The sequence below is a fragment of the Scyliorhinus torazame genome, chromosome 9, assembly GCF_047496885.1.
Source record: "Scyliorhinus torazame isolate Kashiwa2021f chromosome 9, sScyTor2.1, whole genome shotgun sequence".
NCBI lineage: Eukaryota > Metazoa > Chordata > Chondrichthyes > Carcharhiniformes > Scyliorhinidae > Scyliorhinus > Scyliorhinus torazame.
This window is the reverse complement of record NC_092715.1, coordinates 48,327,148-48,349,193: the sequence shown is the minus strand read 5'-3', so window position 1 is coordinate 48,349,193 and position 22,046 is coordinate 48,327,148. Positions and strand designations below refer to the sequence as shown.

The 22,046-nt window shown below is 49.7% G+C and overlaps 1 protein-coding gene across 2 annotated transcripts in view; it reads left to right on the top strand.

Annotated features, from left to right (window-relative positions):
- The window catches only part of LOC140429174 (uncharacterized), a 254,567-nt gene that overhangs the window by 154,799 nt on the left and 77,722 nt on the right, over positions 1-22,046 (top strand). For both annotated transcript variants that reach the window (XM_072515841.1, XM_072515842.1), the window contains exons 19-20: positions 4,459-4,790; positions 15,480-15,613. In XM_072515841.1, coding sequence (XP_072371942.1) covers positions 4,459-4,790; positions 15,480-15,613 — 466 coding nt within the window. The remainder of the gene's footprint in view (positions 1-4,458; positions 4,791-15,479; positions 15,614-22,046) is intronic.

Genomic DNA, 22,046 nt, shown 5'->3' with positions numbered 1-22,046 from the left:
GCACCGGTCATTAAAGGCTAACCTGCCATTCGAAATAGTGAGATCCACTAAAGCCTCCCTGCTTGGTGCTCAGGCGTGCAAACTTCTAAACCTTGTCCAAAGGGTTCACTCCCTGTCACCCGCTGACGCTTCCGAGTCTCAGGATGCTGACTTTCGGACACAGCTGAACGCCATCATCACCCGATACCACGGTGTATTCGAGGGCATGGGCACACTCCCATACACTTATAAAATCTTGTTAAAACCAAATGCAACGCCTGTGGTGCACGCACCTCGCAGGGTACCAGCACCCCTCAAAGACTGCCTCAAGCAGCAGCTGCAGGACCTCCAGGACCAGGGCGTAATTTTGAAAGTTACAGAACCGACTGACTGGGTCAGCTCTATGGTGTGCGTGAAAAAACCATCTGGCGAATTACGCATATGTATTGATCCCAAGGACCTCAACTGTAATATTATGAGAGAACACTATCCCATTCCAAAGCGCGAAGAACTCACCTGCGAGATGGCTCGCGCCAAATTTTTCACCAAGCTAGACACATCCAAGGGGTTCTGGCAGATCCAACTCGACGCATCCAGTCGGAAGCTCTGCACCTTTAACACCCCATTTGGCCGATATTGCTACAACCGGATGCCGTTTGGCATCACCTCTGCATCGGAAGTGCTCCACAGAATAATGGAGCAGATGATGAAAGGTATCGAAGGGGTTTGCGTATATGTGGACGACATCATCGTCTGGTCTACCACCCCGCAGGAGCACATTGATCGCCTCCAACGCGTCTTCCGACGAATCCATGAGCATGGCCTCCGCCTCAACAGGGCCAAATGCTCCTTTGGTCAAACAGAACTTAAATTCCTCGTGACCACATTTCACAGTTTTGCGTGCAGCCGGATGCTGACAAGGTATCTGCCGTTAAGGCCTTGAAGACACCGGAGGACAAGAAGGCGGTCCTCCGCTTCCTGGGCATGGTCAATTTCCTGGGAAAATTCATCCCTAACTTCGCCTCCCACACCACGGCTCTCAGGAACCTGGTTAAGAAGACGACCGAGTTCCAATGGCTCCCTGCCCACGAACAAGAATGGCAGGAACTCAGGGCGAAGCTGACCAAGGCCCCAGTGTTGGCATTTTTCAATCCGGCCAAAGAAACAAAGATCTCCACGGATGCCAGTCAGTCCGGCATTGGAGCAGTGCTCCTTCAACGTGATGACGCCTCCTCATGGGCTCCTATCGCATACGCGTCACGTGCAATGACGCCCACCGAACAGCGCTATGCGCAAATTGAAAAAGAGTGCCTGGGCCTTCTTACCGGAGTCGTCAAATTCCATGACTATGTCTATGGACTCCCAAAGTTCATCCTCGAGACAGACCACAGGCCACTGGTCAATATCATTCAAAAAGACCTTAACGACATGACGCCGCGCCTGCAGCGCATTCTCCTTAAACTCAGGAGGTACGGCTTCAAACTCGTCTACACCCCGGGTAAGGAGCTCATCGTCGCCGATGCACTCTCCCGATCTGTCACCACACCCTGCGACCCAGCGGGCTTCGTGTGCCAAATTGATGCTCAGGTGGCATTTGCCGCATCCAATCTGCATGCCATGGACGAACGGCTCATCCAGATTCGTCGTGAGATGGCCAACGATCCCCTGCTCCAACGTGTCATGCGCCGCCTGACAGACGGTTGGCTCAAGGGCCAATGCACTCAATTCTATAACATTGAAGATGACCTGGCGGTGGTAGATGGAATTCTACTAAAGCTGGACAGGATCGTCATTCCGCACAGCATGCGAAACCTCGTCCTTGAGCAGCTCCATGAGGACCACCTGGGAGTGGAGAAATGCCGCCGACGGGCCCGTGAGGCAGTGTACTGGCCTGGAATCAATGAGGACATTGCCAATGCCGTTCTCAACTGCCCAACATGCCAGCATTTCCAGCCTGCTCAGCCAAGGGAGACCTTGCAAACCCATGAGTTAGTCACGTCCCCCTGGACCAAAGTGGGCATCGACCTGTTCCATGCACTTGGCCGGGACTACGACCTCATAGTGGACTATTTCTCAAACTACAGTTAGGCTACACGACCTCACCTCAACTGCGGTCATCTGTGCGTGCAAGGAAACCTTCGCTCGCCATGGCATCACGCTCACGGTCATGCCCGACAATGGCCCGTGTTTTGCCAGTCAGGAGTGGTCCAATTTTGCCAAACAAAACAACTTCACACATGTCACGTCCAGTCCCCATTACCCCAATCCAACGGCAAAGCTGAAAAGGGGGTGCACATTGTCAAACCACTCCTGTGCAAGGTGGCCGATGCAGGATCCGATTTTTACCTCGCCCTGCTTGCTTACAGATCAGCTCCATTGTCCACCGGCCTGCCACCAGCTCAATTGTTGATACATCGCACGTTGCGGACGACGGTGCCGGCCATTCATGTCCCGGACTTGGACAACCTTCCGGTCCTTCGTCGAATGCAGTTGTCTCGGGCCCAACACAAATCGGCGTATGATGCCCGCGCCACGGATCTCCCTGCTCTGGCTCCTGATGATGAGATCCGTGTCCAACTTCCCGATGGTGGTTGGTCCGCCACCGCTGTGGTGCTCAGACAAGTGGCCCCCAGGTCATTTTTGGTTCACCTACAAGACGGCTCTCTTCTTCGCCGAAATAGGCAGGCACTATGACTCCTTCCTCGCTCGCCACCAGATCATCATGTCCTGCCTCGCCGTCACGACAAACCCGTCACGGACTTTGCAGATCTCCCTTTCGCTCTGCCACCCTCTGAGTCTGACACAGTCCCACCCATTCCAGAACAGGCGGCCCCTGACCCACGCTTGCGGCGGTCAACCAGAATTTGTTGCCTACTTCAGAGACTGAATTTATGAACTGCCTGAATTCATGGACTCTTTGAACTCATGAACTGATTGTTTTGTTACCCTGTTTGATTAACTCATTGGTTTGTACATACTGTTGTTCTAGTTATATTTTGTGTTACATACTATCCATCTGCACTAGACACCTTTCAATGTAAATATCTTAGAGTTTCTGTACATAGTCCTGTAGATATGCTCGCATGTGCCACACATAGTTAGGAACATTCGCATACTACATTTATTGCCACGAGCACACATTTGTTTTAGAAAAGGGGGGGATGTCATAATATACACATCAGTATATGATGGTGCAGAGACACATACTGACTGACACACTGCAAGACCAATCAACACACACAACACAGCAGCCAATCACCAGTTAGGGCACGGTCACTATAAAGACAGAGGGCATTAGTTTTCCCGCTCTTTCGGGATGCAGCCTCTGAGACAGACAGAGCCCGCAGTCAGTAGCACAAACATCCACCATGTGCTAGCAGTATAGGCTGGTCAGGTTAGGCATAGGTCTTCAGTCAATCTAACATAGTGTCGACCCATAGTGCAAGTATGTTTACCAGCTCTTAGTTAAATAAAATAGAGTTGTACTATTACAAGTGTTTGTAGCCTGTCTATGTTACTGCTAAGGTATACACAGTCTCCACAGATCCAGAGTACCCAACACATCAATGTCATTTGTACCAATGTGTACCATGACCACTGGCTGTTCACCCTCCCCCTCTAGAATGTCTTGTAGCCTCTTTGAGACATCATTGATCCTAGCACAGGGAGGCAACATACCATCCTGGCAGCCATAGAAACACATATCTATCTCCCCTACTATTGAATACCACATAACTATTGCATTCCCACACTCCTCCCCCCCCCCCCCATGTGCAGCAGAGCCAACTGTGATGCAACGAATTTGGCTGTTGCTACTTTCCCATGAGGCAGTTCACCTGAACAGTACCCAAAGCAGTACCCAATTGCTCATCTAAATCATATCAGAGTCCACAAATGGCTTGAGACATCTTTCTCCATTAGAGAGAGAGAGAGAGGGGCAATTGGTTACATATAGCTTGAGGGATGCTACTACACAAGGAAGCAGGACTCCATGAAGTACCACAGCCAGTATGAGGATTTAACCGGAGCTGTTAGTGTCATCTCTCAACATAGCTAACCGACTCATATAGAACTGCAAAAACAGAGTCTCCTGTACAATGTTGTGACCCAAGTATACCTTTATACTTTGCAAACTCAGTTAATCTTTAAAGAAAAATATTGTCCCCATGGTATCTATACCAGGGGCCGGTTTAGCACAGTGGGCTAAACAGCTGGCTTGTAATGCAGAACAATGCCAGCAGCGTGAGTTCAATTCCCATACCGGCCTCCCCGAACAGGCGCCGGAATGTGGTGACGAGGGACTTTTCACAGTAACTTCATTTGAAGCTTACTTGTGACAATAAGCGATTATTATTATTGTGTAAAATCCAGCACAATATAAATGACATATGTGCATGAATGATTGTTTCTCAGTGCTGTAAGTTGTTAGTTAACTGTCTGTGTGTAGCTCATTAATGGTTGCCCCCTATGATCATTCAGGTCACACTGACAAGATTACAGCTGTAACAGGTATCCAGAAAGGTCTTCAAGCAATCACTGCATCCAGGGATGGGACCCTGAAAATCTGGGACCTCAAAAATGGCAAAGCTGTGCGGACGGTTCATGGAGTTGGAAGGAACATTGATTCCATCGCTACCTGCATGCAGAACAGTCTGGTTGCAGTTACAGAGGACAACTCTCTGCAGGTTTGGGATATCCATTCAGGAAAACAGATCTTTGCTGTCAGCGACTCTCTGGACACTCCCATAGTAACATCTGCAATGGATGGATATCTGTTACTGGCCTTCTATGATGGAAGCCACTCTGTTAAAGTAAGAAAATCAGAACATCTATTGCGACTGTAAGGAGTTCACTTGCGAAAATAATAGTTGAGACAAGTTGTTGCACCTATTGGAGTGAGACATTCACATTGCAGGTCAAATATGTGACATTTTCAACATAAATCACTCTTACAAATGAACACGACTACATTGGGGAAATCTTGTTTGGATCCATGGGCCAGCGACATAAAGGAAGAAGCATAACTTCATTGGCAAAATGAAGCTACACTACAGACATGCAAGAACTTCATTTAGACAGCATATATTTGGAAATATAGCTCAGATGGTTCAACCAAAGTGTGAGGCTGGTTCATATAACATGTGTGTTTCTGGAGCCCTGGGGCATACGTAGGTTTCCTCGAAGGGAGATTATGGTTTCAGTTGCGACTAAAAACTTTTGCAATTGAATGTTGTTCCATTGGAATTTAAGATTTAGGAACAGGAGTACTGCTTGATTTTGCTGCATAATCTGCTCCACGTGTTATTTGTGCAAATGCTTCATTTTGCTACAGCACGGTAATCTATTGGGTTCTATATCAGGGGCGCGATTCTCCGACCCCCACCGGGTCGGAGAATCGCCGGGGGCTGGCGTGAATCCCGCCCCCACTGTGCCCCGAATTCTCCGCCACCAGAGATTCGGCAGGGGCGGGAATCGTGCCGCGCCGGTCGGCAGGAATCGCGCCGGTCGGCGGGCCCACCCCCGGCGATTCTCCGGCCCACGATGGGCCGAAGTCCCACCGCTGTCAACCCTCGCCCGCCGGCGTGGATTAAACCTCCTTTTGAACGGCAGGACAAGGTGGCGCGGGCAGGCTTCGGGGTCCTGGGGGGATCTGGCCCCAGGGGATGCCCCCACGGTGGCCTGGCCCGCGATCGAGGCCTACCGATCCGCGGGCGGGCCTGTGCCGTGGAGGCACTCTCTTCCGTCTTCGCCATGGTCTTCACTATGGCGGAGGCGGAAGAGACCCCCTCCCCTGCGCATGCGTGGGGATGCTGTGAGCGGCCGCTGACCCTCCCGCACATGCGTCGCCCGGTGTAGACCTTTCGGCGCCGGCTGGCGTGGAGCCAAAGGCCTTTCCCGCCAGCCGGCGGAGCGGAAACCACTACGGCGCGGGCCTAGCCCCTCAAGGTGAGGGCTTGGCCCCTAAAGGTGCGGAGAATTCTGCACCTTCGGGGCGGCCCGACGCAGAGTAGTTCCCGCCACTCCATTACGCTGGAACCCTCCGCCCCGCTGGGTAGGGGAGAATCCCGCCCCAGGTCATTGAATCTCGTCAAGGCTGAGTTAAAGTGAGGGTTAGTGGGCAGGCCGGAAATTGGAGTTAAGGCCGCAATCATGTCAGCCATGATCTTACTGAATTGTGGAGAAAGCTTGATGGACAAATTGTCCTATCCTGCTGCTATTTCTTATGATTTTATATTACCAAACGAGTAACACAGAGCCTCGGTTGATAATCTAGAGAACCTGAATTCAACTCCCACCATGACAGCTTGAGAATTCAAATTCAGTGTAAAGAAATCCAGAAAGAAGAACTTCAGTAAGAGGCCATGAAGCTGATCCAACTGTTATTTGAAAAAAATGTTTCATTAATGTCTTTTAGGGAAGGAAGCTGGTCATCTTTACTTGGTCTGGCCAATATGTCACTGGAGTCCTCTACCATCTTGGGCTGACTCCTAACTGCCCTCAAAACAGGCTAGCAAGCCTCTCACTTGTGTACATACACTGGGCAGCTAGGACAGAGCAATGAATGGCTGGCTTTGGCAATGATAAACACATCCTGCGACTGATAAAATAACATTCAAATAGCAGCGAAAGTGGTGATGAGGCAGTAAATGCTTTGGAAGCTCCCATGGTGCCTTCTGCTTTTGTTGTGGAATACGAGTTCATGAGAGGATCTTCTTCTGGGGCTAGATGAGAGAAGTAGGTCAGGGTGATACAATATTGATTCCCCACCAGCAAAGAAAAGACTGGGGGCGCGACTCTCCCAGCCCCGCGCCGGAGAATCGCCGTTACTGTGCCACGACGCCCGATGCTGGCGCGCGATTCTCCAAGGTGCGGAGAGTCGCCGGCATTTGTGCCAGTGCGTTTGCCGTGGCACCGGTCGCAGGCTGCTGTTCTAGGCCGGGCCGCCGGTTCTCCAGCCTTGATGGGCCGAGCGGCCGCGAGGAAATGTCAGAGTCCCGCCGACGCCGTTCACACCTGCTCGCAGCTGGCGGAAACTCTGCACAAAGGGTCGGGGGGGCAGCCTATGGGGTGGAGAAAAGCGCTCCTTCACCGGGGGGGGGGCCTCCTATAGGGTCTGGCCTGCGATCGGGGCCCACCGATCGGCGGGCCGGCCTCTCCCTCCCCGGGCCTACTTTGTTACGGGCGCCGGCCCCTGAACCCCCACGCCATGTTGGGTCGGGGCCAGCGCGATGAAGAAGCCCTCCGTGCATGCGCGGGTCAGCGCGGCCCAACTGCACATGCGCGGGTTGGCGGGCCCAACTGCACATGCGCGGGTTGGCGCAGCGCCGGGTAGGAACGGCATGAACCGCTCCAGCGCTGCCAGAATCGGTAGTCCCCACGCCCGTTTCGCGCCGTCATGAAATGCGACGGCGTTCACGACGGCGCAAACACTCTGGGCGAAATTCTCCGGAAATGGCGCCATGTCCGCCGATTGGCGCCCAAAACGGTGCCAATCAGACGGGCATCGCGCCGCCCCAAAGGTGCGGAATGCTCCGCATCTTTGGGAGCCGAGCCCCAACATTGAGGGGCTAGGCCGACGCCGGAGGAATTTCCGCCCCGCCAGCTGGCGGAAAAGGCCTTTGGTGCCCCGCCAGCTGGCGCGGAAATGACATCTCCGGGTGGCGCATGCGCGGGAGCATCAGTGGCCGCTGACAGTTTCCCACGCATGCGTAGTGCAGGGAGTCTCTTCCACCTCCGCCATGGTGGAGACCGTGGCGGAGGCGGAAGGGAAAGAGTGCCTCCACGGCACAGGCCCGCCCGCGGATCGGTGGGCCCCGATCGCGGGCCAGGCCACCGTGGGGGCACTCCCCGGGGTCAGATCGCCCCGCGTCCCCCCTAGGACCCCGGAGCCCGCCCACGCCGCCTTGTCCCGCCGGTAAGGTAGGTGATTTAATTTACGCCGGCGGGACAGGCAATTTATCGGCGGGACTTCGGCCCATCCGGGCCGGAGAATTGAGCGGGGGGGCCCGCCAACCGGTTGCCGAAGTCTCCGGCACCGGATATTCGGCGGGGGCGGGATTCACGCCAGCCCCCAGCGATTCTCCGACCCGGCGGGGGGTCGGAGAATGACGCCCTCTGTCTCCATTTCGGAGAATCACATCCCGTCTCTTTTCCTGGTCTTCCCAATGAATGTTAGAACTGGATGGGAAGATGCCAGAATGGACCTTGACCATAACTTTTAAGTTATTTTTAATCAAATGTGGAGGTCCAGAGTCACAAGACTGTTCATTGGTTTTAACAACAAGAAAAAAAAACATTTATTAAACATGAAAACATGGATTATAGTACAATACTCCCTTACTCCCCACTAAGGTTAACAATTACACACAGGTTTCAATAGTAACACGAATGGCCCTGTACATTTGAAGCTACAATGGTCTCATTGATGTACAAAGTCCCTTTTTTAAATGCACTAGATGGCTGTGGTCAAATACGCACAGCACTCTGAACCAAAGTTAGCGGGCGGGATTCTCTAACCCCCCACCAGGTGGGAGAATCGCCAGGGGTTGGCGTGAATCCCGCCCCCGCTGTCCACCTAATTCTCCCGCCCCCCAAAAACCGGCCCGGCATGAGTTGCGCCGCCCGCCTCGGAGAATGGCGAGGTCCGGCGCAACTCAATGGACGCCGGGGCTGGCCGAAATCTCCGACCCGCAATGGGCCGAAGTCCTGCCCGTCTGTTGCTTGCCCCGCCGGCGTAAATTGGAGTAGGTTCCTTACCGGCGGGACCTGGCGGCAGGGGCGGGTTCCGGGGTTCTTGGAGGGTCTGGCCCCGGGAGATGCCCCCACGGTGGCCTGGCCCGCGATCGGGGACCACCGATCCATGGGCAGGCCTGTGCCATGGGGGCACTCTATCCTTCTGCACCGGAGGCTGTGGTCCTCCACCGTTCCTGGTGCGGAAGCGAATCCCTCTGCACATGTGCGAAGATGACGCCAGCACACACTGGTGCTCCCGTGCATGCGCGACTCGCACCGGCTGGCGGAGGCCCTTCGGCGCCGGTTGGCGTGGCGCCAAGCCCCTTTCCCACCGGCCGGCGGGTTGCCAACCACTCCGGGGCGGGCCTAGCCCCTGAAGGTGCGGAGGATTCCACATCTTTGGGGCAGCCCGACGCCGGAGTGGTTCACGCCACTCCGTCCCGCCGGGACCACCCGCCCCGCCGGGTAGGGGTGAATCACGCCCAGCGTCTGTGGATTTCTTCTGAGAAGTCTCCCAGATGATTGTCACATGGGTTTCCAACATTCACTCAAAAACACGTTTTAAAATCTTCTCTCATAATCAGGCTTTCCATTCACAAGTTGCATTCTGAAATCCACTCCATATTTTCCAAAGGACTCTTTTGGCCAAAGCTTCCACTCTACTTGTACCAGCGAATCAACTAAGATTTTACACCACCCCTTTTAGGATTTATTTGTCTTGACTGCTTTTGTACACACAAATTCCAATCCCCAGCCACCGATTGCTCCACAATTATTTAAATTAATGTCTCACAAACTGCAGCTCCTTTACAGTCCTATAACTTGAAATGAACAGTAGTCCACTTTGTTCCTTTACCTTCAGACTCCCTGGAAACTCTTCATTTCTCCAGTTTCCATAAGTAACTTTCCTTTAGATTTCTGCCACTGGTTTTCTTGAGCATTACTCCATTGTATGGATTTTCTTCCAGCAAAGCAGAGAGATGTTTCGTCTCTAGCTGCCGGTCACCAAATGCTATAGCTTCCAGCTAAAACTAAAGAACAAAGGGAATCTCTTTTCCTTACAAGGGCTGCTCATTACTGGGCAACTATATTTCTTTTTCCACCGTAGCTCTCTCTATCCCAGTGGGAACTTTTATTTTAAGTTAGAGGAGCCAATTCATTTTTTCCAATTAAGGGGCAATTTAGCGTGGCCAATCCACCTACCCTGCACATCCTTGGGTTGTGGGGGTGAAACCCACGCAAACACGGGGAGAATATGCAAACTCCACACAGACAGTGACGCAGGCCGGGATCAAACCTGGGACCTCAGCACTATGAGGCAGCAGTGCTAACCACTGCACCACAATGCTATCACATTAGGAACTTAACCAACCCCCCCCCCTCTCAAACATACAAACACTTTTGTTCACCATGAATCTAATTATAAGTCCCTTCCAGGCACAGAAACATAAAATTAAACCCACCATAAACTATACCTTATATAGGGACTTCCGGTTGCGGCGATGCCTTGCTAGCCGCAGGTTTCGGCGGCTCCAGCTCCGACGGACCTTCGGGCTCTTTTAAGAGCCCCAACGGGAAATTTTGGGGCGATGCAACCCGGTGTGGGGTGAGTGAGTAGGGAGTCCCCCCCAAAGAAGGAGGAAAATATCGGCGGCGGCGGCTGCAGCGCGAGGAATCGTCGACGAAAGGGACAGAAAGGGAGAAGACACAAGATGGCGGCGGAGAAAGCTCAGGCGACATGGGGGCCCGAGCAAGACGAATGTTTGAGACGGTGTGTGGAGCTACTAAAGAGGGAGGTGCTGACCCCGATGCTACAGGCAATTGAGGGGCTCAAGGAGGCACAAAGGACCCAGGAGACAGAGCTCCGCGTGGTGGAGCAGAAGGTGACGGATAATGAGGACGAGATCCTGGGCCTGGCGGCCAAAACACAGACGCACGAGGCACTCCATAAAAAGTGTATTGAAAGGATCGAGGCCCTAGAAAACAGAGCGCGAAGGAAGAACCTTCAGATACTGGGTCTCCCTGAGGGAGTGGAAGGAGCGGACTGTGGAGCTTATGTAAGTACGATGCTAAGCTCATTGATGGGTGCTGAGGCCCCTGCGGGCCCCTTGGAGGTGGAGTGGGCACATCGGATCCCGGCGAGAAGACCAAAAGCGGGAGAACCACCCAGGGCGACAATCGTGCGATTTCACCGCCTTAAAGATAGAAAAGACGTCCTGAGATGGGCTAAAAAGGTGCGGAGTAGCAGATGGGAGAATGCAGTGGTACGGGTGTACCAGGATTGGAGTGCGGAGATGGCGAGAAGGAGGTCGAGTTTTAACCGAGCCAAGGCGGTGTTACACAAAAAGAAGGTGAAGTTCGGGATGCTGCAGCCGGCACGACTATGGGTCACGTACCAGGAGAGACACCATTATTTCGATACGGCGGAAGAAGCATGGACCTTTATTAAAGAGGAGAAATTGGATCGGAACTGAGGGACTGATACTGTAGGGAATGTTATTGTTATTGTTATGGTTGATGTAAATAGAGAAGTAAATTGGGATGGGGGGAGACACTAGGAAATGTGGGCGCCGGTGAGGGGGGAAAGAAGGGACATAGGCGGAGAATGAGGAATGGGAGGGGGAGAGGAAAGGGAGCTGCGCCACAAGAGGCGGGTCAGATAAAGGGATGTTCCCGCGCCAGAAAGATTATGGCGGGAAGACAGGCGCAAGGCGGATGGGAGCACTCTGGCGATTAGATGTGGTATTGATGGCGGACGAGGGAGTGTGTGGAAGAGTGCGGGGGTGTATTGAGAGATACCTGGAGGTCAATGACGACGGGGAGGTCCGTGTGGGAGGTCCGTGTGGGAGTGGTATGGGAAGCACTAAAAGCGGTGGTCAGAGGAGAGCTGATCTCCATTGGGGCCCACAAAGGGAAAACAGAGGCCAAGGAAAGGGAAAGATTACTGGGGGAGATTTTAAGGGTGGATAGGGAATTTGCAGAGACCCCGGAGGAGGGACTGTACAGGGAGAGGAGATGACTCCAGACGGAGTTTGACCTCCTGACCACCAGAAAGGCGGAGGTGCTGTGGAGTTTGTGATACACCCAGGGGACCAGAGTAGAGAGATAGAAGGCCTGCCTCTAAGGAAAGTGGAAAGAAACTTCCGATACCTGGGGATTCAGATCGCTAGGAGCTGTGTAACCTTGCACAGACTTAATCTGACACGATTGGTAGAACAAATGGAGGAGGACTTCAAGAGGTGGGACATGCAGCCTCTGTCGTTGGCGGGCAGAGTGCAGGCAATTAAGACGATGATCCTCCCGAGGTTCTTATTTGTATTTCAATGTCTCCCTATACTAATCACTAAGACCTTTTTCAAAAAAATAGACAGGAGCATCACGAGCTTCGTGTGGGCAGGGAAAGTCCCGAGGGTAAGGAGGGGGTTCCTACAACGTAGCAGGGACAGAGGAGGATTGGCGCTACCAAATTTGGGCGACTACTATTGGGCCGCAATGTGGCGATGATTCGTAAATGGATGATGGAGGGAGAGGGAGCGGCGTGGAAAAGACTGGAGAGAAAGTCCTGTAAAGGGACGAGCTTAGAGGCGCTGGTGACGGCGCCGCTACCGTTCTCACCAAAAAGGTTTACCACGAACCCGGTGGTGGCGGCAACATTGAATATCTGGGGACAATGGAGGTGACAGAGAGGTGTGCGGGGAGCCCTGGTGAGGTCCCCAATCAGGAACAACCATAGGTTTGCCCCAGGAAGAATGGATGGAGGATTTCAGAGCTGGCACCAGTTGGGAATTAGGAGGGTGGGAGATTTATTTATAGATGGGACGTTTGCGAGCTTGGGAGCATTGGAGGAAAAGTATACGTTGCCCCGGGGAGACTTCCTTCGATATATGCAGGTGAGGGCGTTCACTAGACAACAGGTGAGGGAATTTCCGCTGCTCCCGGTACAGGGGATTCAGGACAGAGTGCTTTCGGGGGTATGCGTCGGAGAGGGCAAGGTGTCAGAGATATACCGAGAGATGAGGGAAGAGGGGGAGGAGTTGGTGGGCGAACTAAAAGGAAAGTGGGAAGAAGAGCTAGGGGAGGAGATAGAGGAGGGTATGTGGGCTGATGCCCTAAGCAGGGTAAATTCCTCTTCCTCATGCGCCAGGCTTAGCCTGATTCAATTCAAGGTGCTACATAGAGCACACATAACGGGAGCAAGACTGAGCAGGTTCTTTGGAGTGGAGGACAAGTGTGGGAGGTGCGGCGGAAGCCCGGCAAACCACGCACATATGTTTTGGTCGTGCCCGGCACTGGAGGGGTATTGGAAGGGAGTGACGGGAGTGATTTCTAAGGTGGTGAAGGCCCGGGTCAAACCAGGCTGGGGGCTAGCTCTATTTGGAGTTGCGGATGAGCCGGGAGTGCAGGAGGCGAAAGAGGCCGACGTTGTGGCCTTTGCGTCCCTAGTAGCCCGGCGTAGGATTCTACTCATGTTGAAGGAGGCGAAACCCCCCAGACTGGAGGCCTGGGTAAACGATATGGCAGGGTTCATAAAACTGGAGTGGATAAAGTTTGCCCTGAGAGGATCAGCTCAAGGGTTCACCAGGCGGTGGCAGCCATTCCTCGACTACCTAGAGGAACGTTAGAGGGAAGATAGATGTCCAGCAGCAGCAACCCGGGGGGGGGGGGGGGGGGGGGGGGGGGTGGACGTTTTAGTTTATGTTAAATGATTAGATTACCATGTTGATTAGCCATTTGTTTATTGTTAAACTTTCTTTTCTGTTATGTTTGTTCTGTAAGGGGGAAAAAATTTTGATCGAAAAAATTTCAATAAAACATATTTTTTTTAAAAAACTATACCTTATATATAATGTTTACCAGTACAAAAATAAATCTCTTAAAAAACTGCCTTTGTTTTCGTAACACTGGGAACTATGCAGGTGTCTGTCAATGGTCACAGAAATCCAAACTCCCATAGGCAACTAAGATTTAAATGCAGCTTAAAGTGGCAATGTTACATTTTATTCCATTGCTACTGGTTAATACCCATCTCATTAAATTGAAGGAGGCGTGGATGATTGTGAGGTGGATGTGGTTCAATGGAACCAAGGGCCATAGGGTTAGGAGTAGCTTATTCAGCCCACCTGTTCCACCATTCAATTAGATCCCGGTTGATTTGAACATTAACTCCAGTGACATATCCACCCTGAGGAAGTGGGTTAAGGACCACTTCTGAAGGTTTGCTACTGACACCACCTCACCCAGACTGATTACAACAGGACCGTTGTTAGTACTATGGACATTTATTTTGTTTTCATCATAACTCTTTCACCACAGGAGGCATGGATGCCTGACTTCAGTTGATACCTGGCTGTAAATATCATGGGTGGCACGGTGGCACAGTGGTTAGCACTGCTGTCTCACAGCTCCTGGGTTCAATTCTGGCCTCGGGTGACTGTGTGGAGTTTGCGCTTTCTCCCTGTGTCTGCGTGGGTTTCCTCCGGGTGCTCCGGCTTCCTCCATCGGTCCAAAAAATTGCAGGTTAGGTGGATTGGCCATGCTAAATTACCCCTTAAAGTCCAAAAGGTTAGATTATTGGGTTAGAGGAATAGGGTGGAAACATGGGCTTAAGTAGGGTGCTCTTTCCAAGGGCTTGATGGGCTGAATGGTCTCCTTCTGCACTGTAAATTCTATGATTCTATGATTTTATGTCCTCCATCGAGGGAATTTGAAAGTGGGGTGTATTTAATTGGGCGGCAGGATGCCAGGTAAGGACTCCACCGCCTTTCCATCTTTACCCCGATTAATCCCAGGATGGGAAGTCCCATGTACAACCTTCTTGACCCAACGCCAATTGAGGCCATTAAGTGTGTGATTAATGCCACTTCCTGCCCCCGCTGGTATTCAAGGGCAGGACGTTTGCCACGTGGGAAGCCCGAAAAGCAGAACATTGCATGTGGGTTCCCGGGGGTGTGGCCCTCATTCACAGGCACTCACTGCCTGATTGGGAAACCCAACATCAGGAAGGAGGAGGACCGCTGAGAGAGACTACCCTGTCCTCTCTCTGACCATCCTGGCTACCCTCAGCCAGCGGCCCTGTCCCTATGACACCCAACCTGCCCTCACTTACCTCTTCCCTGGGTCCCTCGCTGATCCTGGGCCTCTCGCGGTTGTGTTGCCCGCAGTTACCACCACTCCGCTGGTAACACTAATGTCAATAATAAGCTGAAAGCCTCTGATTGGCCAGCAGCTCTTAGGGGGGTAGGTTTCTACTCCTGGAGTTCTTTTATCTCGGGAAAGGCCTGCCAGTGGCTGTCACTAAATATGGTGAGCCTTCCCAAAGGAGGGGACACAGGGCTCTCCAGCTTGCGGATGAGACCCCCATCACCTGGATTAAATTCCACCCTATGTAGCACGTAGATAGCCATTACTAAAGGAGCAGCCATTTAATGGTACTTAATAGCGATGTCACTATAAGGCCACGTGCATAATGATATTTTGGTAAAAATTGAACACAACAGAACACACAACTCTGGAGATTTAGATATGAGAATAGCTCAAATCTGTTAGCTATTTGGAAAACAAGTTAATCTGGGGGCAACCATGAGTGTTGTTCACCATGTGATGTTATACTGTCATTGCTGGCTCATCCCACTGCAGAAAAGTCTTGAAATGATTCCTGTTTCTGTAAGTCACCAGTGCAGCAATGAATTCACTACTATCAGCTGAGCTACTGCTCGAGACAACAACAAATCCAAAAACTGACCTATACATTTTTTTTGCCATTTTAGATCTTTGATCTGGCCAACTCCTGCAGACTATTGCACCAAGTGGACATATCACCGGAGGATGACCCAATACACAAGGATCATACTGTTCTGGTATCTGAGAATTCACTGAATGATTGTGTTCTTTTTGCTTATCGGTTAGTAGTCAGTCTACTCTTTCTATGCACCAATTTAAGAGTTTATACACTAAATGGATTACAGGTGGCTTTGATATTTTCATCCATCTGTGAATGTGCGAATCATAATGGAAAATACATGCAGGAGAAATGTACTTGTTCATCCAACTTTTGTGAAATGGATGGGATTCCTTACGCATCAAAGTACTTTAATTTCCCAGCCACCTGGAGCCATGTCATCACCGGGGGATATGAAAAACAGGCCAATAAGGGTAGAGGGAAACCTGGAAAGCTTACCTCCTGTCCTCTTAGATGATCAAAATTGGTCCAGGACAGGGAGATGGCTGCATAATGGTAATGTCACTGGACTAGTGATCCAGTGACTCATCTGACTACTAATGTTCTTTAGGGAAAGAAATCTGCCATCCTTACCTGGTCTGGCCTATTTGTGACTCTACACCCACAACAATGTGGTTGAGTCTTAACTTCCCTCAAGGGCAATTAGGGACGGGCAACAAATACCCGCCCTACCAGCCCCACCCACATTCCATGAAAGAATTTTTAAAAAGACCACAGGTGAAATTTTCCCCAAACGGCGCGATGTCCGCCGACTGGCGCCCAAAGCGGCGCCAATCAGACGGGCATCGCGCTGCCCCAAAGGTGCGGAATGCTCCGCATCTTTGAGGGCCGAGCCCCAACATTGAGGGGCTAGGCTGGCGCCGGAGGGATTTCCGCCCCGCCAGCTGGCGGAAACGGCCTTTGTTGCCCCGCCAGCTGGCGCGGAAATGACATGTCGGGGCGGCGCATGCGCGGGAGCGTCAGCGGCCGCTGACAGTTTCCCGCGCATGCGCAGTGGGGAGAATCTCTTCCGCCTCCGCCATGGTGGAGACCGTTGCGGAGGCGGAAGGGAAAGAGTGCCCCCACGGCACAGGCCCGCCCGTGGATCGGTGGGCCCCGATCGCGGGCCAGGCCACCGTGGGGGCACCCCCCAGGGTCAGATCGCCCCGTGCCCCCCCCCCCCCCCCCCAGGACCCCGGAGTCCGCCCGCACCGCCTTGTCCCGCCGGTAAATAGGTACTTTAATTTACGCCGGCGGGACAGGCAATTTCTCGGCGGGACTTCGGCCCATCCGGGCCGGAGAATCGAGTGGGGGGGCCCGCCAACCGGCGCAGCCTGGGGGTTCGGAGAAAGACGCCCCTCAAGTGGGATTTTCCGGTTTGGTCCAGCTCTTACTAAATGGAAACAGGTTCACCTCTTACTAAATGGAATACAATGAATCAGCAATTGTCTCATGAGCTGACAACCTGTTTGACTATTCTCGGGGAACATAAAAGAAAAACCACTCAACATCTAACCTCATTCTGTCCTTCCATAATTATTAAATGTGACCCCAGTCCTCCCTCACCTATTCAGCTGAAGTAATTGGTCCACATTAACACAATCTGGGCCCTCCATTGTTTTATAAGGTAAAGTTGCTATAGTCCCAGATTACCAGAGGGTGCTTTCCTCTTTGAGGGGGAGAGCTGACTGGCAGTGATTTAATCTGAGGATCACCACACCTCCAGCGAGGGGTAAAGTTGAGAAGGCAGTGAGGTCTTCATGAATAACCATAGTCGATATGGGAATTGAACCTGTGCTGTTGGCCTTGCTTTGCATCATGAACCAGCTGTCTAACCAAGCGAGCTAAACCGGCCCCCAATTATTTTATAAACCTCAGTCGAATCACCACTCAGTCCAGAGTTCTCTGACATATAGAGACTCAGCTGAAAACAAGTGTTTTAAACTGGGAATTAATCTTACGGGGCTGGTTTAGCACAGGGCTAAAGAGCTGGCTTTTAAAGCAGACTAAGGCAGGCCAGCAGCACGGTTCATTTCCCGTACCAGCCTCCCTGAACAGGCACCGGAATGTGGCGACTAGGGGCTTTTCACAGTAACTTCATTTGAAGCCTACTTGTGACAATAAGCGATTTCATTTTCATTATGGTAATTACAGGAACTCCAGGATTGGTCACGGTACATTGAATTATCCGACACTGTTTTTCCACTCTAGTTTCAACAATGCAACCGTGATCATCCACACACTGTGCTTCTGTACTGTGACCAAGGATATTGTAACTTACTGGTGTAGTCATTACACCGAGACATAGTAGTGTCATTGAGTCTGATTCTTATCTAAAGAGTTAGTGAACTGTCTCCCAATTGGATCAATGTGTGCCAAGAAACCATCATACTATAGTAAACTGCTGTGTAATGATAATTATTTTTATCATTTGGCAGCATGATAATTGTTCCAATTCAGATATTTAAATACTCTTTAATAGATTCACAGTCACGTAATGCAACAATTGAGGGTTATGCAACATTTCTGTACTTTTCAAATGTGTTGGTGAATAACTCCGAAGGTCATATTAACATGACGACTAAAGTTTTTGTTGCCCCGCAATGAACAGTAAATTTAACTCATATGTCAACATAAAGACATAAATTATTAATTTCTGTTCTTGTCACATCACATGCAAAGCAAGTGCATGAAACTGTGAGGGAGTTGATACCGACCATTATTGAGTTGTTAAAATATTTGTGTTTGCAGTACAGAAAGAGGACATTTGAAATCCTGTGATTGTAGTCCCGCCTCCCTGCTATTTCCCCACACCGTCGCAATTTTTCAACGTTATTTTAAACATTATGTATAAGAAGCACGGTGAAACAAAGGAAGATTTTTAATCAGACTCCTGTATGTTATCAGATTTCACTCATTAATGAAATTATCATGGATCCTTACATTCTGCAGTGGAAGCTGAGATGTCTCCTATCAGATTAGATCAGAATTGAAGATTGTTGCCAGTGTATTATTGTTTCGAGATAGTAAGAAGGGACGATTCCTCATTTACGAACAATTGCAAAGGATGTCATGAGTACAGCAAAGAGAGATGACCTTAGCCCGAAAGAGCAAGGTGTAGAATCAGTTTGAGTAGAGATAAGAAATAGGAAATGTAAAAGATTAATTGTGGGAGTAGCTTAAAGACCCCTTAACAGTAATCACACTGTGGGACAGAGAATACAAGAAGAAATAAATGTGGCCCTGTAAGAAAGGTGCTATAAAAATGATGGATTACTTTAATCTACATGTACATTGGACAATTCAGGTTGGGAAAGAAAGGTACTATAGGAATGATGGATGACTTTAATCTACATGTACATTGGACAATTCAGGTTGGGAAAGGTAGTCTGGAAAATGAGCTCATAGAGTGTTTCAGGACGATTTCTTAGAGCAGTACATTCTAGAACCATCCAGAAACCAGTCTATTCTCGATTTAGCAATGGACAATGAGACAGAATTAATCAATAGGCTCATGGTTAAGAAGGCCCTAAGTGGCAGCAATCATAGCATGTTAAAATTTCACATTCAATTTGAAGGCAAGCAGTGTCAATCTAGGACTACTGTTTTAAACCTGCATTAAAATAACTGTAAGGGTATGTATGGAGGCAGAACTTGCTAAAATGAACTGGAAAACTAGGTTAAAAGGTAGGACAGTAGAGATACAGTGGCAAACGTTTAAGGACATATTCGATAAATCTCAGCAAAGATTTATCCCAGTGAGAAAGAACGACTCCTTGAGAAGGATGCATCATCCAGGACTAAATGGGGAAGCTAGGGATTGTATCAAATTCAAAGACATACAGTATAAATCTTAGTGATAGGTCAGAAGATTGGACTGATTTTAAGAACCAACAAAGAATAACTTACAAATAATAAAGAGAGAGAAAGTAGGCTATGAGATAAAGCTAGTTAGAAATTAGTAAGTTTGCAGACGACACAAAAATTGGTGGAGTTGCAGATAGTGAAGAGGATTGTCAGAGGATACAGCAGGATATAAACTGGTTGGAGTCTTGGCAGTGAAATGGCAGATGGAGTTTAATCCAGACAAGTGTGAGGCAATGCACTTTGGAAGATCCAATGCATGTAGAAATTACACAATAAATGGTGGAACTCTTGCGAGTATTGACAGGCAGAGAGATTTGGGCATGCATGTCCACTGATCACTAAAAGTGGCAGCACATGTGGATAAGGTGGTCAAGAAGGCATACAGCATGCTGGTCTTCATCGGTCGGGGTATTGAATATAAAAATTGGCAAGTCATGTTGCAGTTGTACAGAACCTTAGTTAGGCCTCATTTGGAATATTGTGTACAATTCTGGTCGCCACACTACCAGAAGGATGTGGATGCTTTGGAGAGGGTACAGAAGCGGTTTACTAGGGTGTTGCGTGGTATGGAGGGCATTATCGATGTGGAGAGGTTAGATAAACTCGGTCTGTTCTTATTGGAACGACGAAGGTTGCGAGGCGACCTGATCGAGGCCTACAAGATTATGAGTGGCATGGACAGAGTGGATAGTCAGATGCTCTTTCCTAGGGTAGGAGAGTCAAGTACCAGGGGACATAGGTTTAAAGTGCACGGGGAAAAGTTTAGAACAGATGTGTGAGGCAAGTCTTTTACACAGAGGGTGGTAAATATATGGAATGCACTGCTTGGGGAGGTGGTGGGAACAGGTATGATAGCATTTAAGGGACATCGAGACAAATATTTGAATAGGGTGGGAATGGAAGGATATAGACTCCGTAAGTGCAGACAGTTTTAGTTTAGGCAGGTACCATGGGCGGCGCAGGCTTGGAGGGCCGAAGGGCCTGATCCTGTGCTGTATTGTTCTTTGTAATATAAAAACAGATACTAGAATTTATACAAGTATTTAAATAGAAAAAGAGTAACTAACCCTAGTGTAAGACCTTTAGAGAGTGAGTCTGGGAAAATGATAATGAAATACTTAGCAAACTTCCGAAAGATACTGGAAAATCTAGACTTAAAAGGGAGGAAGGAATTTAAAACAATCAAAAGCACCAGGGAAAATATGCTGCAGAAATTATTAGACCTTAAGGCTGACAAATCCCCAGGACCAGATGGCTTGCATCCCAGGATTTTAAAATAAGTGGCTGGAGAAACAGTAGAATGATTGGTTAGAATCTTCCAAAATTCCTTCGATTCTGGAAGGGACCCAATGGATAGTAAAATAGAAAATGGAACACTTCTTTTCACAAAAAGAGGAAGACACGGTAGCACGGTTAGAACTGCTATATCACAGCGCAAGGGCCCAAGGTTCAATTCCAGCCTTGGGTAATTATCTGAGTGGAGTTTTCACTTTTTAAAAAATGTGTTATTTATAGCACAGAAAGAGGCCATTCAGGCGATTGTGTCTGCACCGGCTCCCAAAAGTGCTCCCTAGCTAGTCTCATTCTCCAGCCCTATCTCCGTAGCCCTCTCAATTAATCACTTTCAAATATATATCCAGCTCTCTTTTGAAACTTCCTACAGTCCACCTCCATCACTCCTTCCTTAAATAAGGTGCCCAGAACTGAACACAATACTCCAGATGTGGTCTGACCAATGATTTGTGGAGGTGTAGCATCACTTCCTTGCTTTTATACTCGATGCCTCTATTTATAAACCCAAGGACCCTATGAGCCTTCTTAACAACTGTTTCAACTTGCCTGGCCACCTTCAGAGAATTATGCACTTGAATCCCAAGGTCCCTCTATTCCTGTACTTTCCTCAAAGCTGTACCATTGAGTCTATATTGTCTCACCATGTTTCTTCTACCAAAATGCATTACCTCACATTCCGCTGCATTGAAGTTCATCTGCCAGATGTCTATCTATTTGGCCAACTTGTGAATCAATGTCCCTCTGAAGTCACTCAGCTTCATCCTCACAATTCACGATTCTCCCTAACTTAGCATCTGCAAATTCGAGAGTTTGCCCTCAACACCCATCTCTAAATTGTTTATATAAATCAGAAAAAGCAAGGGTCCCAAACCTGAGCCCTGGGGAACCCCACTTTCCGCTCGTCTCCAGTCTGATATGCCCATCTATAACTACCCTCTGTTTCCTATCTCTGAGCCAACTTCTAATCCATGCTGCCAATGACCCATCAATCCCTAACATTTTTAACTTGCTAACTAACCTGCCTTGTGGCACTGTATCAATGTTTTCCGAAAGTCCGAATATACAACATCCACAGCACTACCCTTATCTACTACTGGTGTCACCTCGGCAGAGAACTCAATTAAATTTGTCAGACATGACCTTCCCTTGACAAAACCATATTGACTGTCTAGTATTAACTTATCTTTCACTAAGTGTATATTTATCTCATCCTGTATTATGGCCTCCATCAATTTTCCCACGATTGATTGATTTGATTTATTGTCACGTGTACCGAAGTACAGTGAAAAGTATTTTTCTGCAGCCGAAGGAATGTACACAGTACGTACATAGTGGACAAAAGAATAATCAACAGAGAACATTGACAAATGGTACATCGACAAATAGTGATTGGTTACAGTGCGGAACAAGAAGCCGAACAAAGCAAATACATGAGCAAGAGCAGCATAGGCGTTGT